The following is a 16,932-nucleotide window of genomic DNA, read 5'->3' on the forward strand; positions in this document are numbered from 1 at the left end:
TTGTTCCTGGACTGCATGGTGCAATCGAGGAAGAAGCCATTATTTTCTGGATGGCTGCATTGAATTGTGGGCACGCCAAAAATGGCAGGCTCTTCTAAGATCATGCCACATAGCCCTGGAATGGAGTGGCTTGTTCTGCTTTCTTAAAGCGAGTTCCAGACAATTTCAGATCACTGTGGAGCTTTCTGGAGCTTGTATTAGAGAAGCAGAGCATCATGCTGTATTCCTGGGCTGCATGACATGATCCTAGAAGCAGTTGCCATTTTCTGGTGGCCACTTCCAGGATCACACCATGTGGCCCAGGAACGGAGCAGCATGCCCCACCCTTCCCTAATCCAAAGGTCTCTCCAGAGACCTTTGAAAGATGAAGAGGAGAGTGTGGGACCTGGTGGAGTGGAAAGTAGGCCCAAGCCTTATGGAGACCCATGAGGGGAATGGGGGAGATAGGCAGGGAGGTGCTGCAAAATACCAGCAGTCTATCATAAAGGCGAACGACCGCAGGAGTACTGCAGCAGCCATAACTGGTCATAAATAACTTTTGAGGAGTCCATCATAACTTATTATGATGCTAAGTGACTGGTCTTAAGTGGAGGACCTGTTAAACAATTACAATAATAAACAATATACAACAATAAATAACTTATCAGTATTCATTTATTTAAGGAAATAATTTACCTGCCACCTGAGTTTGAAATGTCTGAAACCAAGCAGTGTAAACTAACCCATGTCCAAAAAAAATGTGAAACCATTTGAAATTGCCAGGTCAGCAGATAACTCTGCTAATTCCACATTACATCTCCTAAAAGCCAGGTGGCACACAAGATGTTGTTGATTTGTAGAATCTGGTCTCATCCTCAATGTCTATACATATAGTGTATATGACATAAATCCTTTATCTCAAGCTGTAGCTTCCTAGAAATCCGGCAGCAAACTTGTACTATATAAATTAGTCATCCATTAATTCATTGAAAATTACATATGAGCCTATCTAAGGCTATAACTCTTTTCCTGTAAACTACTCACTAAATTTTTAAATATAGCTTTGTTTTAAAGCAATTTTAAAATATTTTGATACATTATAAAAAGACGCTTTTGTAAAAAAAGCACTATAGTTATCCATTTAGCATGAGATCATGTGTCAAGTAATCCTCTAACATTACTGGGAATATCTTTGAATTCTCTTTGAGAGTTGCTTTTATGCCGGAGCAGATACATCTTTTAGCAAGTGTTAAAAAGTCTCTGGAAATTGTGGCTGAGTGAATTCAGGATATTAAGCATTATTAGTGCTTTGTGTGTTCTGTGGCTGATGCAGACAAGACCTGCTAATCGGTATTTATGTCCTCATACAGCAATTGTAGCTCATTTATTAATAAATGAGATCACCAGTCACAACCTCTAGCCAATTCCACCGAAAATGATAGGTGTCGAGGTCGTCCAAAACAACCCGGAGGGCATCTGATTGGATAAGGCTGAGACTTAGGAAATTGTACATCTTCTCCACTGGAGAAAGGACGCTGAAACTCCGCCCCGAAAATCCTTCTCCAAATAAGCAACTACAGTATGCACCGTCTGCTTTATGCTGCAGGGCGGGACCCTAGAAGCGTATTTATAGTAATGATGATAAACTAAAAGCATTCGAGGTATACGAACTCAGCCCGCAGCAACGTCAGAGCCCATCAAAGCACGCCTACATTTCAACAGCTCCAACCACCCGCCAAACTCCAAACCGACGGCGACCGAAGAGCGAAGGTTTTTGTGAATATAAGGGGGGGGCGGGGCGGGGAAGGGGAGGACGGACGCAGGCGCGTTTTTCTGCTTCATGATTTCTCCCGCCCTCTCCAGCGAAGCTTTTCATAAGGTGGAATTCAACCGTTGGGTAGCCGCGTGCACCTGTTTTTTATTCGTTTCTGCTGGGCGCGAGCTAGTATGGGTGACGTGTCTTTAATCGCAACCAATCGGAGCGAGGAATGAAAAAACACAGAAGGTGCCCCGCCTCCGCCTTTCCCCCTCCTCCCCGACTGGGGCGGAGCGGTTCGTTTCAGGCAGGCGCTGGCTGGGCAGTGATGGCGGACGATGGGATTGGGAAGCTAAGGACGGAACAAGGCGACGGCGACAGCGGCGGCACTCCGCCGGAGACGGCGGCTGCCTCGTCCGGAAGCTGGCTGTGGGGAAGCTGGTTCGACATGCTATTTATCTTGACGCTGGTGATCGTGACGCTTTTGGCCTATCAGGTCTACAAGCGCTGGGGCAAAAGGATCGGAGCGGGGGGCGCGGCGCAACAAAGTCAGGCCCACTCCTTGCCCCGCATGAAGCGGCGGGACTTCACTCTGGAGCAGCTGCGCGAGTACGACGGCGCGCGGTTGCCGCGCATCCTTCTGGCCGTCAACGGCAAAGTCTTCGATGTAACCAAAGGCAGCAAGTTCTACGGGCCCGGTGAGGGGAGAAAAGAGGCTTCCCGGCAGTTTGGGGGCATAAGGGGTCTTGAGTGTCGCTGTGGTTAGGAAGGCCTTTGGGGGAGAGAAGGTTGGATGGTCTTTTCAACTAGTTCCCACATTAAGCCAGTCTGTGGTTAACCGAACCCAGGATTTACGACATTGTTTGGGTTCACCTAATTCATTACTAATTTCAGGCTAATGTCTTGTGTGAGCCCAATAATAGCAGATACTTATTAGATAAAAAAAGCATCTTTATTTTATTGGATAAAAAAGGTAGCGACATTCTTTTAAGCCTTCAGTATGAGTAGATGGAAACAGATGTTCTTTCAGACAGAAGTCTACATCTGGTCAAAGTTCTGGGTTGTGTTGCCATTTCTTTTAAGGCTGCCTTGTCATCTTAATTGAAGATATTTCAACAGTTGGAATTGAATATGGGCCATAGTCCAGCTTATTACATTGTGTTGAATATGAGTAGGCAGTTTTGATCTTATCATAGTTTTTTTTAGTAATAGCTACCCATAGTTACCTTGAAAAAAATCCCTAGCTTTCAATTAAAATGAACTGAATGTATTTTTAAGTTAGTGTGGAGTTGTAGTGATATTTTTGCATTGCAATTTGTAAGAAATATGAAAATTAGTCTCTTATACAGATTTCAATGAACTTAATAGTTTAAATCTATTTTATTGTGAATGAATAGTACGGAATTGTAATAAAAATTGCAGACATCTGTAAAGAAGCATGTAGTGTATAGTAAAAGAAAACATGGCATAAGTCAAGGCATTTCTAATTTAGGTAAGCGTTGTAGTTGTAAGTAAAATAAGTAGGTTCAACAAATTCTACTGCTGTTTTAAAATACTTAGGATAATAAAGAACTTAATTATGTTATTTTAAAAGCTATCATATTTTATATAGCATGCATAGGGACACCATTGAAATTCCTATATTGTTAAATAATGAAAAGTGAGTTGTAGTGGCTGCTATATTTAAAAAAAGTTTGTGAAAAAAATTCTGAATGCTGTTTAAAAATTGGTGGCCTCTAATAGCTATTTGTTTATATTGTAAATAAAGTTTGAAAGCCAGCAAAGTAGTTGAGACATCAGTTTAACCTATCAGCATTATTTTAAATATATTTCATGTAGTTTATGTGTAACTTGTACTACAGGATTCAAGTAGCTAACATACTTGGACCATTAGATCTTGCTAATCTAGATATTTGAGTTAATTTAGGACATAATTGAAGCAAATTAATGTATCAAGGTGAATGTTTACACAATACAAACCACAGTACAGGTTTGTTTATCAGTATTGTAAATATTGAGTATATAACAATACTTTTACAACTGTAAATAACTTAATCTAAATAACAACTGTAAAACTTCTATATCAATCCTTATAGTTAAGACAGTTACTCAAAAATATAAACATTACATTTTTATTATTAGACCCACCCATGCTAGGTAGCATATTGGGCAGCAAGGGGTTTCCTGCATTTTTGGTCTTGAGCAAGTACTTCAGTATCTTCTCATGTGATGTTTACAGTCTTTTAAGTCTTCCATGAATGTTCACCATGTATTTAGAGATAATTCAAAATAATTTGCCCCAAACATATTGTCTTTCTTAAAAGCCCTTTTGAAATAAAATGATTTCTAATTCTTCAGGAATATAAATAGTGGCAAAGATTCTGGCTGGGAGAGAGGGTCCTGCAAATACATAGGTGACAGGTTATATAAGGCTTTAAAGGTAAAAACTAGCACTTTGAATTAGAATTGAAGGCCTACTGGCAATCAGTGTAGTGACCTCAGCGTAGGTGTCCTACTACTGAATGTTATGTTCTGAACTAATTGCTGCTATTGAATCATCTTCATGAGCAGTGCCATGAAAAAGGCAATATACTAGCCTGGTAGTGATGAGGATATGAATCACTGTTTCAAGGGATCCCTACTCCACATATCTGTCACATCAGCCGAACTGGGAAAATGCCTTCCTGGCCACAGCTTCCAATTATTGTTTAAGCAGTACCCAAAATTCCAGGACGACTCCCAAGATGCAGTTCTGCTCTTTTAGAGGGAATGCAGCAATCCTTAGAGCCAAAATAATTATTGAGATTAAAATAGCTTGATTACACAGAGATAATTCTCTCCTGCATGAAGACGTCTGATCTTGTTTTGGCCATCTAAATTCTTACAGCTTCGAAACACCAAGTTAGAACTTCTTTAACATATCTGGCTCAGTTGGAGTTGCAATGTGTAGTAATCAATATATTGCTGGTATGTCACGCTACCTGCAGTTGTGTGTAATTAGTGAAAAGCATGGGAGAGAACACTAAGTCCTATGACATCCCTCAGTGAAGGAGCCAAGGACTTGACCCACTCTTCTTCCAGACATTTGGAACGATCCATTCAGGTAGGAGAAACACCATAAATAGTGCCCATTCCTCATAGAATGTCCAGCAGAATATCATTTCCAATAGATTCAGGAGTGCACTCTCCCCATCCAAGTCCTAGTAGAGGTTATCAACCAAGACAGCCAAATGTTGGTCCTGTCCCATGGTTGGGCTGAACTTTGAATAGAAAGGGTCTACGTACTATGTTTCCTGTAGGATCTTCTGAAGCTGAATTCTCACTACCACCTTTAAAATCTCCCAAAGGAGGAAATTGCATAAAGTTGTCCAGTGTGGTTTATTAAATTTATATGTTAACTTGTTAGGCAACTATAGATGGCTATAGGTTTGAAAACTTCAATGCAGGAAAATAATAAATAAATAATAAAATTTAATATAAAATGTAAAATATATTGTGCTGGGAGCCAAATGCCTCCTATAATTCCAACAGAGTTATATAAGTCCCTGGCCTAACACCTGCGGGAAGAACCAGATTTAGGACTTTCTTAAAGCCTGTTAAATTTGGGCATGGGTGCTGTAAAATAGAAGGATTATCTGGGTTCCATTAGGTGCCAGTATTTAGTAGATGGATTAGGTTTAAAAAAAGTCCTTTCAAGGAGGAGTTACACTACTGCCTCTTTCAAGATTGGCTACACTTTCTTGATTCAAAGAGTTATTTATCTCCTCCCAAATCCAGCTTCACTTTTCCAACCACCTGAAAAAGCCAGGTAGGCATGGTTTTAGTGAAAAGTTGAATAGCTGCAGAAATCAGATTTGACCAGAAACAATATGTGGTAATTATCAATGGCTCATTAAGAAAAGACTTAAAGAATTCCTCCCTCCTCAAGAATAACATGCCTGTTGTGATTCAGAATGTACTATAGTAGGCCCTTTAGAATGTACCATAAACACAATATCTTTATTTAGTGACTGCCTCTGACAACAATCATTTGCAATTGTGACATTGGTGAAAAAGTAACTTTGCAACAAATGCCTGTATTTATCTTTGCAGTGTCCCTCTCTGTAATACGTTCACTATTACCATTAGGTAGTATGCATTGTCTTGTGTTGTTGTTTTTTCTTCTCCTCCTCACAGAGCAGAGACTACTTAAACAAGGTATCTCTTCAGCTACTTTTTTGGGCAATGTATTGTATCCCTAAAAAATACCAACACAAGTTAATAAATTCAGCTCTGTGATCTTAATTAGTAGATTAGAATCTTGGACTGACAGTTGCAGCATGTAACTGACTAGACCATAATCAGTTTCAGATTAAAAGCTTCCCTTTGCCTCCTAAATTAACACTAGGCAAACTGCTGTTGTTAGTGCATTTGTTTCAATGTCTGTTCCCATTGTGTGTTTGGTTACTCTTTAAATTCTTTCCTCTCCAATGAATGTAAATACAAACATTCTCTTGTTAATAATCTCGCTGCTGGGGAGATGATTTTAAAGACGGGGTGGTGGGGTGGGGAAAAGGGCTGTGAGATTTGCCCCTTTACCTGGCTTCCTTGTGACAAAGTTCCAGAAGCCTTCCCTATTGCTTGGGCTAACCCTGCTGTTTCAGATCATGGCCTTCTGATGCTGTAAAGCAAAGGAAAGCTGAATTAAAATCCTAAACACAGTTCATTTAATGACTACATTGCTGGTCCCAAATTTGGTTGTTAAATGAGGATTACCTATGCCTATTCAAGGTTATCTATCATTGATGGGAAACTACGTGTATTTGTAATGTATTCTGGGGGCTTCAAACAAAACTACCATGTTAAAATATAATATGAGTACATCTGTGATTCTTCTTTGGACATGGCATGCATTTAACAATATGCTTTTTGATCCGAGATTGAAATAAATGCTAGAAATATAAATTCTGAACTACTAAATCCAAGAACAAAATAACATTGGCAAGCACAATATCATTCATCCCATATTGGATATGGAATGTTAAATGGGTACAGTTTCCAGTTCTATTGATTTCAGCTATACAGTGGTACCTTGGTACTTGTCTGTTTCAAAACTCGTTGAATTTTGCATTTTGATACAAAAATGTCCCAGTACTTGTTCGTTTGGTACTCAACCTGTTGTGGTAGGAAAAGGGGGACAGCCGCAGGGAACAGACAGGAAGTTGGCCATGCTGGGAAGATTGCTGCAAAAAGAAAAGAGGCAGACAGGAAGCCCTTCCCAATGGAACAAAGGGTCACGTGGTAAGTCACGTGATCTTTTTGGTATCTGTTGCACCTCCCGGAACCAATTAACGACAAGTACTGAGGTACCACTGTATTCACATTCATACTTTGAGCTACTAAATTCCTAGGGACTGAAAAATGCTTAGGTGTGGCTGGACTGGAACTCTTCCTGAACTAGCAAAACTAGACAACCCATGATCCCATTGGATCGTTCTTTCAGAGATACTTCCTAAACAGAAAAATCAAATGATTAAGGGCTGGCAAAAAAGCAGTGGGAGCAGGAGTCACTTCTGATTCCTGCCAGCTTCCCCATTTGTTTTTGCTTGTAGGAAGCTAGCAGGGTGCATCAGAAATCACAATCGTGACCACAACTTTATGAAAACAACTGATGTGTAGATCCTTGAAATACCATTACATGGTGTAATGGGTCCTTGGTATTTATATACTTTCTTATAAATTAGTGGATTTGAGGCACCTTGATTAAAAAAAATGTTTTTCTATAAATGCATTGTTTGGGCTAATTGAAGGAGACAGACAGCAGAAATTTAGTAGCATAGATAGGACAAGAAAAGTTATTAAATGAGAAAAATTAAAATTTCTGAGTAGGTATCAGGTTCACTAGATGGGTTTTTTAAATCTTTTGATACATCATACATAAGAATCTGCTTTTGAAGTGGAATTGGCTTGTAAACAATCTGCTGAGATATAAATATAGGTGAATGAAGGGGAAAAGGAGGACTAATTTAGTGCTTAAGATTTCATATTAGTTTTATTCATATATTTTCTTCAGTAATAGAAATTTATAATGGAGTAATTAGATATATGATGAGAAGAAAAATAAAGACCTGACTGAGAAATATATGCAAAAAAAGGAAGCATATCTAGTATTATATTTGTAAACTCTATATCAAATTAATCAAGAGAGCGTTTCCTGTTTACCTATCAGTTTTTCTGTAGATTGTTTGGGATTATAGCTAAATTGCATTTGACGCATAAAGATTTTGTTTGTTCTCCTTTTAACTTAATTATTTCTTACATATGTCAATCAACAAATGTTTTGATGAATCACTGGAAGTACCTACCCCAATCTAGTATAGTGTAGAGCAGTGGTCCCCAACCCCCGGTCCGCGGACCGGTCCCGGGCCATGGAGTACCTGGCACCGGGCCGCACAGCGGCCGGGGGACATGAACGCTGCAGCGCAAAGGCTCCTGGGCCGTGCGCAATGGGCCGTGCGCAAAAGCTCCTGGGCCATGCCCCCACCCCTGCGCGCACTCAGCGGGCCGCGGCGATAAAAAGGTTGGGGACCACTGGTGTAGAGCACGCAACACTGGGATAAATAGGCACATTTGTAATTTTGAGAGTACATGCCATGGGTTTAGTTGACAATCAAAAAATCTCTCTAAGAAGGCATGATGGTAAACAACTGCTTTTACTTTTCAGGATTTCAGAATTTTACTTTCAGTTTTGTCTTTTTCTCAGAATGTGTCTCTCCCATCCCCCAAAGCACCAGATAGCAACACTTATTTTTTATTTTATTTTTTAATTTAAGAAGAATGCCTATTAAGAGAGATACTTGAGACTAGTGTTTTATAGCATATCAGGTTCCATTTAATTTTGTTAAATTAAAATTCTAAAAATGTACAGGAAATCTAGCAGATATGATAAAGCTGTTTGTGAGTCATAGTATACATTAGCTTAATATTTATCTTTTAAGTACTGGTCTAGCCATATAAAAAACAAATATTGTATTATATTTGCAGAAAGTGCTTAATGTCAGACAATGTGTCAAACAATCTTCCTTTCATTATATTCACAAAGTATGCAATGCATTATTGTAAGAATGTTTGAAACTGTAGTTTGGTTTTGATACCTTCAGATTAAGTTATTTATAACGGTAGAGATTCTGTATGTTTCTCTTCCTCAGCATTTTAATAGACACGTTGTTTTTCCTACTTTTTGTAATATGTGCAGAATTTTTTTAAAAGAAGATTTTTTTTCTGATGTCACATTAGGAGACAGGTCTAAAGAATAAAATTTTTGAGAAAAGATTGAAGATGCACCTTTAAAATCTCTTTCACTGGTGCCAAAAGAATGAATTAATGGTTCCAAAAGAGGAGGTTGTAAAAAAAAGAGCATACTTCAGAATAGAAGTGCAAGGCCTACGAGCTGCACATATAACACCATTCATGTTATGGTCTTCAGAAAATTTCTGGATTATACTGATTTTTCATTTTTTTCAACTGCAGTAAGGGTCAGAATAACTATATCAAGCGTCTGTGTGTTAATGTATTGATCTTGTTCCTTGAAGTGTCATGAGATGACAACTCTGAAAATTCCATTATTGTATTGGTTTGCTGGCCAACCAATACAATACTCTATAAATTCCCTCAGAAGCCAATTTTTTAAAATGAAAATTTAGAATCAGCTGAAGAAAATTGACTAGCTTTGTTATAGGTTGCCTATTTCTTTCATAAGTGGAATTGCAAGGGGAGTGAATTTTTCATAGTTAGTTTTTTGAAGAGTTTATATTACCATGGTGCCTGTCTTTCTTAAATCTAAACTTGTTTTTACTTAATGTTCTAAAATACAACATGGATAGCATTCCCTTCAAAATCTTGTGAACTTTGCCATGACAATTTCAAGGCCAGGAATTACATTTGTTTCTGCAATGACACATGTGCAGATTTCAATTGGATACTAAAACCTATGGGATTTTAGCTTTATAAAAGCTAAATTTATTGGGCCAATATATTCTGATACTTTTATTGAAAAATGGTTTACATTCTTATGTTTTGTCAATATATTCCAAAACTTGTTAAACTATAAATCCTTATGAGTTGTTATAATCAGAATTTTGATCTTCTACAGCTTTACATCAGAATAATAAATCATCTGTCACTGAAAATAACATAATTGGAGACTATTAAATTCATTGCAAAGAGACATATGGTTCAACCAAAGGTAGATTTTTCTCAGTTCCATTGATAATAGTAGGAAAGAGAATCCTTCACATCGACTGAGCTGAAAGAGCTATTTTAAGAAATTTATATTTTTTTCTGATTATCATTTAATATACCTTAGAATTCATTTTTTTTACAATAAACTAATCACTTGGGAAGTTTCTCATGTTCCTTTTAATTTTTGTGAGTTTGTTTAAAATGAGGTCCAAATGTTGAGGGTTAGGTTTAGGTTTAGGATTGAAGAGAGTGCAAAATCTAGATTTCATCCTGGGGAAAGATTTATTTTATGAATACTGAACATCTAAGATTCTGTGATGCAAGATTTTTTTTAAAAAAAATCACAGTGACAGATTTGTATGAATTTCAGCATGCTTCATTCCCTTCTGATGCAAATGGATGGTGGGGGTCTTTTTTGTGTGTGTGTTTATTTCAAAAGCAAAGAGAGTATGGGTAATCTGGCAGTTTGGGGAATTTCTCCTTCACCTGGGATTATTTTCTTAATGAGGGGCTTTGTAGTTATGGGAAGGGGTTTTTCAGGGAAAAAAGAAAGGAAACTTCTTAGCTCAGCAATATTGAACTAAATTGGGCCAATTTAAGATTACTATTTACCTACAATTAAAGAAATAGGATATTGTTATATTACCTACCTTTTCTACAGTAGTGTAAAATTTGGGGCATTGGTTATTTTCCTTTGTGTATTGATGTCTAACCATCCTACTGTGATGGGTTCTATAAGGAACTTGCCCTAAGCCGTGAAAAATTTAGCAGTTTCAGAAAATGGCAATATGATAAACAATAAACAATTTGAATAAATGCATTTGCTCTTTTAGATTATAGCAGGGCTTTAAAACTTTGCAGTATGGTGGATACCTTAAAATGTACATATTACCACCTTCATATATAAAACTAAATATATACATATAAAGTACTAAATAAGCAAAATAAATAAATTTGATCTGCCAGGCAGATGGTTGTTGTAGATGCCTATACCCACAGGTTTAACCAACTTTCAAAATGTGCTTCAGTTTTGATCAGTTATTGTTTTGCTGCTTAGGTTTTTTAATCATTTTTAAAAATTGTGCTCCCATGGATGTTTGAAAATGTCTAGAATAGATTATCAACTTAAAATGAAATAGTCTACAATAATATTATGGCTTTTAGCAAGGCAATAACAACTTTTGCTAGATGATTAGAAAGCAAGAACCAAATATACAACTGACTTTTTAAAAAATGATACGCAGGGATAAGAGTCTCATCTCCCCCCCCCCAAGAAATTTGAATTCTTTGTCAGAATGAAGTTTAATAAAATGTGGGAATGAAATATGCAAAACTAAAGCTAACATTGATGTGTTGTGTTCTTAAAAAATATTACTATAGTACTTGGTCATAATACAAAAACTATGCCAGAAGGGAAAAAAATACCCAGTTATACCTCAAGATATGAATTTCTCTGAAGTCCTAGCATTTAATATGGGCAAATGTTTCAGAGATTCATTTTTCAAAACTTGGTTATGTATTGCAAATATATATTTACAGGTTGGATATGGTTCTACTTTCTGTACATGAGTGAACTTATAATTCCCGAAGCAATTGCTCGATAATAAGATTATCTCAAACTTTATGCTTGTGTAAAATCATTGGGAATTGCAAGAGATTTCTTATTTGCCTTACCAACTGACAGCATCCATTGAAAAATTTTATGATCTCTATGTGCAACGTTGAGCATCTTACACCTGGGGTCTGTATCTTAATTTTATATTTGTCCAAAGTTATGCTTTTTTTTAAGACAGAGTTAAATGTTAGCTTCCTTATTGTTAGATAAATCCTAACATCATTTGTTCTATAAATGTTTAGCACACAATTACCATTAAATTTGCAGAAACACCTCTTCATTATAAAACAAACTTTGTACAATATTAGAAACAAGCGATTTGGAAAACAGTTATACATTTTTGCATTTCACATTTTAGCACAAATTTGTGTGCATCTGTGTATACACCCAAACACACAATGATCCAATTTAGCTCAGTGATTAAGGAACTAGGTTAGAAATTGTGGGACCATTTTAGTTGTGAAGCCAATAGGGTCACCTTCTGCCAGTCACCCTCTACCAGCCTAGAAAGAAGGCAATGGCAAACCATTTCCAAAAACTTGCTAAGAAAACTGCAGAGATTAGTCCAAAGAGTGATCACTGTCTTGAAGCTGCAAATAAATATACATTTATATATGCATATATTATTTAGTCAGCCTAGTATCCAAGTGCGTTCCATACTACTGTATACTAAAATCCAGTGATACATTAATAATTCGATGTAGCCTGTTTAATATAAGTACATAATAGAGGTAGTCCTTGATTTACAACCACATTTGAGCCCAAAATTTCCATTGCTAAATGAAACAATCCCTTAAGTGAGTTGTACCCCATTTTATGACTTTTATTGCTACAGTTGTTAAGTGAATCACTGCAGTTAAGTTAGTAAAACAGTTATTAAGTGAATCTGGCTTCTCCACTGACTTTGCTTGTCAGAAGCTCACAAAAGATAATCACGTGACAGCATGACACTGCAACTGTACAAATATGAGCCAGTTGCCAAGTATCCAAATTTTGATCATGTGACCAGAGATATGCTGGAACAGTTGTAAATGTGAAAAACAGTCGTAAGTCACTTTTGTAAGTGCTGTTGTAACTGGTCACGAAATAAATTGAAGGCTCAACACAATTTGTGCAATAAAAACATAAAGCTTGTTTCTAATGTGAAATTCTTTGTATTATTTTTAATAGGCATTTACAGATTCCATATTATATAACCTTCAAATTACAGATAAGCTATTTCCAAAGATAATTTGATAAATATTGGTTAGACTGCTAAGTTCCATTAGTTTCTTTAAAAACAGTGAAACACCCCAATTTTTCAAAGAACATGAGCCTTCTTTTGAATTTTGTACCTAAATGAAAATGTTCTATGCCTTCATATACTTTTCAACATCCTTTAGTACAGTTTTGGTGCAAAATCTGTCTGGGATATTGCTTTATATAATCAGTGTAATAATTCTACTTTGTTCGTATGGATACTCTGTTATTTTGACAGTTTTGTAGAGGAAGAATTATGTTTTTGGGGCATAATACTCCTTAGGTTGTATTAGATCCAGGTAAAATAGAATAATTTTATATTTAGAAGTCTGAAATAGAAATGTATAGCTGACAGCATCTCAATTGATTGCAATAAATTATTTTTGTTTAGCATTTGTCAATCTTTCTCAACATATTTTCTGGAATTAAAAGAAAGTAGGTAATTGAAAGTGAGTATTCAAGTACATTATATTTTAGATGTAATGGATTGATTGTTCAAATTTAATTATTTTAAAGAAAGTTTTAGTCATTAGGTATAGACAAGAATGAACAATATACCATTAAATACATGTAGTCTTATAAATATATTTTTTCTGTTTTCAGAAGGTCCTTATGGAATATTTGCTGGCAGAGATGCCTCTAGAGGACTAGCAACTTTCTGTCTAGATAAAGATGCACTCAGAGACGAATATGATGATTTATCGGACTTAAATGCTGTGCAAATGGAAAGTGTTAGGGAATGGGAAATGCAGTTTAAAGGTAATTATTTTAATTGAAAGATTTCTTTTCATCAAATGGAAAACAAACCATTGAAATACAGCTCAATATTTTTCAAATCGCATATACACATCTTGCTACAATAGTGGTGATTTCTCTTTTACAGTAGAATAGTTCAAGAACGTGTGTGTGTGTGTATACACATACATATATATATGGAAACTTTACTAGATTTCTATTATCAGGTACAAAATAAGCCCAAAACCCAACATCAAGAGATGAAATGGGATGTAGAATTATATAATCTCCCCATAACTTCTGGAGGCGCAAGTAAGACGGGTTTTTTTGTAGTCATTTTTTACTGGTAGGAGCTTTGCCCATCATTCTCATGATGGAGGTTTCTACAGGGGGGCTCAAAAGTTGGGCAATAAGCTGACTTTGTATAAAATATACAAAAGTATGAAGGCTATTGCTTAACGCATTGTAAGCCGCCCTGAGTCTTCGGAGAAGGGCGGCATATAAACCAAATTTTTTTTAAAAAAGTAATCTTTTGAGAATGATACTAGAGAAGTGGGACATGTCCTATATTTTCCATTCTCCAGCGCGCTGCTTGGAGAATCCAAATGATGGGGAATTCCTCAGCTTGATTGCCAGACTGGGTGAATGTTTCTTTAAGAAACATCCTTGGCCATTCCTCCCTTGCTTGGCTAAGCTCCAGTTCATTCACTCAGTCACAAAGATGTGCTTTAAAAGCTTTCAGAGATAGCAGTATGTTCTTATCCTTATCTGAGTCAATTAACTCAGAGGTCTGTGCAATCTCAATTTATTCCTTTAGAGAAGCTGGAAGCTTCTGTACCCTCTGAGTTAATATGAGCCCACTAGCTCATCTAAATCCCTGTATTGCATCTCGTGTGGAATTACTAAAGGAGAGCAGAGCATGTAATATTTTCTTTACAGTGACAAAAGCTATGATGGTCAAATGTCTTTGGAACATAGTGCCCTTCATTTTGTATTGCAAAAAGTGACTTGCAATACAAAAAGAGATGCATTACTTGAAGAAAATAGACTGTAATAAGACAGTCATGAAATTTATACATTTATGATGGCTTTGTAACAACAAATGTAATAAGTAAGATGATATCAACTGATTTTTAAACATATGTATTATAATATTCTTTATTTCTTTTCCAGAAAAATATGACTATGTAGGTAGACTCCTAAAGCCAGGAGAGGAACCATCAGAATATACAGATGAAGAAGATACCAAGGATCACACTAAACAAGAATGAACTTTGTAAATCACCAAAGTCAGGGGCCTTTGGAACTGTAATCTTTTATTCGCCATCAAAGAATGCCCTACAACTTGGGTACACTTCATCTACTACAGAAAATGATTTGTTTTATATATGATCCTTTCCTGATGAAGATTTGATTTGATTAGTAGGCATTCTTTGTGCTGCCAAACATTTATTTTTCCTTTATTCCTTTTTTTTTTTTTTTTTTGCAATTTATCTGTGTCTGGAAAGGCTTCATTAATGGGGGCCAGGGATATAAAATGCAAAGAAAGCAATTTCTTGCAGCATGTTGAAGCCTTTGAACAGTTTGTTATTTACAGGCTTATGTGTTTCATGTGTAATTTCTACTTTTTGAGCTCTAAATGGAAAATGTAGTTCTTTTAAGGAATCCAGTTAACATAGCAGCTGAAACATAATAAATGGGACTACTCAGACAGAAAACTACTTCAGAGCTCTGCAGATTATATAGTTTCAAATAAAATTCTCCTAAACGATAGAAGAGAATTTATTTGCAGACATTATCATCTGAAATCTGCCTTCTATGCTTCTCTTTCCCTTGAATCAAAACAAAATATTTGTGCCTTATTTCACTTAGACTTGAATTGTTTTAGAGGAAAACCCAAAACATAACATGCGTTACTAAAAGCAGCATTGAAGATTGGCTAGAACAGTCAGTTTACTGGAACAGTTGATGTCATTCTGTATATAGAATATAAAGAAATACACAGTGTTATATATATAGGTATATATATATATATATAAATAATGTGTGTGTGCGTCTATATACATACACACGCAAACTTTAAAGAGTATAATGGCCAAATGCATTCTCCCTTTGCTTTTTACATAAGCTCAATTAGTGCTTTTTCCATCCCCAGGGAGCTCCTTAAAGGTGAGGAGCCTAACCTCATCATTGTGAAATGAGGGTATGCATGGATGTGGGTGCTTGAGTGCAAAAAGTGGGAGGATGGTTCCTACAGATATTGTAAATATGAATACAATTTTAATAAAGCATGTAAAATACCAAATGTGCTGTCAGACTTTATGTAGATGCTGAAAAGCTAGTGTTGGTGGCTAGGACTTTGTGTTTCAGGACAAAAAGAAAACGACTTAATATTTTTGCACTGTATTAAATAAACCATTGGCCAGATATTTTTAATAATTTCATCATTAATTGTAATACATAAAATGCAACAGTTTCAGTGAATAAATACAGTGGCATATATCTGCATAGAACATATATCTGGAAATGCTTTGTTGAATATGTCATTCTCCTTTCCTAGCCTATTAACTGCATCACTTCTTTATTTTTTGATATAGCAAGTACTTTCTGAAATGGAACTTAAATTTTCTTCCAGGTTTTGCAAACTAGTCAGAACACTAACACAGTTGTGGCATCCAAGATTAAAAAGAAAAAGCATGTAATAAAACATCAATGAGTCTGGCAAGAGGGAAATGTGATCTTCAGTATATCTGTTATCATTTCCACAAAAATGTGTGAAAAGTATCTGGTCCCAAATGACCAAATAGTTCTGGCCTTTGCTCAGGTTGGATTGTAAATGGTGATAATTGATAGTGTCTATAGAAAAATACTGTTCCCCCTTTTTTTGATGAGAACTTTTGTTGCATTTATTTTTAATGTCAGCCTCCATTGATGAGCCAGTTATAATTTCACTCCAAAATTTTATTCTATAATTGAAATTATGCGGTCTGTTTTGAGAAATGAACAATTTGTGTTCTTTTATAAAAAAAAATAAAGTGTTCTGTAGATATATTGTTAGTGTGTTGTACTTCTCATTTCCTCATAGGAAAACTATTGTAAGGAAATCTTGGCCTCATTTGAGGTAGACATTGTCAGTATTTTTTTCTATTAATGATTTTTGAGGTGTTTTGTAATTGTTCATGCTGTTTCACCCATTTTAATGTGTGCATTTGTGCATACAAATAAGAATGTTGTGCTTTTAAAATGTATTGACAGTAATTTTGTTAGCCTTCACTTTGCTTAGTATCTCTGAAGACCCTCAAGGCTCCAGCCATTATGCATATTTCTTCACATATGTCACATCACCACATAATGAATTAAAAATAGATGTCTAAAATGTGTAAGCATA

At 36.1% G+C, this 16,932-nt stretch overlaps 2 protein-coding genes across 4 annotated transcripts in view; one reads left to right on the forward strand and one right to left on the reverse strand.

The window, feature by feature from the left end:
* LARP1B (La ribonucleoprotein 1B) overlaps positions 1–16,932 on the reverse strand; it is a 77,431-nt gene that overhangs the window by 19,506 nt on the left and 40,993 nt on the right. The window contains exons 20-21 of one of the 3 annotated variants that reach the window (XM_087875008.1): positions 6,314–6,395; positions 5,707–5,972 (exon numbers count right to left, since the gene is read on the reverse strand). The exons of 1 other annotated variant lie outside the window; for it this stretch is intronic. In XM_087875008.1, the coding sequence (XP_087731134.1) occupies positions 6,361–6,395 (35 nt within the window). In that variant the 3' untranslated portion in view covers positions 5,707–5,972; positions 6,314–6,360. Of the gene's footprint in view, positions 1–5,706; positions 5,973–6,313; positions 6,396–16,932 lie in introns of those variants that run through there. One more of the 3 variants, XM_060686831.2, reaches the window with a different exon arrangement.
* Positions 1,947–16,593, forward strand: PGRMC2 (progesterone receptor membrane component 2). The gene is made up of 3 exons (XM_034442814.3): positions 1,947–2,433; positions 13,413–13,568; positions 14,718–16,593. The coding sequence occupies exons 1-3, from the start codon at positions 1,968–1,970 to the stop codon at positions 14,813–14,815; spliced, it is 720 nt and encodes a 239-aa protein (XP_034298705.1). The 5' UTR covers positions 1,947–1,967; the 3' UTR covers positions 14,816–16,593.

The sequence above is a fragment of the Pantherophis guttatus genome, chromosome 8, assembly GCF_059756535.1.
Source record: "Pantherophis guttatus breed Tessera chromosome 8, ASM5975653v1, whole genome shotgun sequence".
Taxonomy (NCBI): Eukaryota; Metazoa; Chordata; class Lepidosauria; order Squamata; family Colubridae; genus Pantherophis; species Pantherophis guttatus.

Excerpts from the sequence above, each read along its gene's own strand:
- PGRMC2 (XM_034442814.3), top strand. The coding sequence starts at position 1,968 with ATGAAAAAACACAGAAGGTGCCCCGCCTCCGCCTTTCCCCCTCCTCCC. Across the intron at positions 2,434-13,412 it reads CAGCAAGTTCTACGGGCCCG|AAGGTCCTTATGGAATATTT; the intron begins GTGAGGGGAGAA and ends TTCTGTTTTCAG. Across the intron at positions 13,569-14,717 it reads ATGGGAAATGCAGTTTAAAG|AAAAATATGACTATGTAGGT; the intron begins GTAATTATTTTA and ends TTTCTTTTCCAG.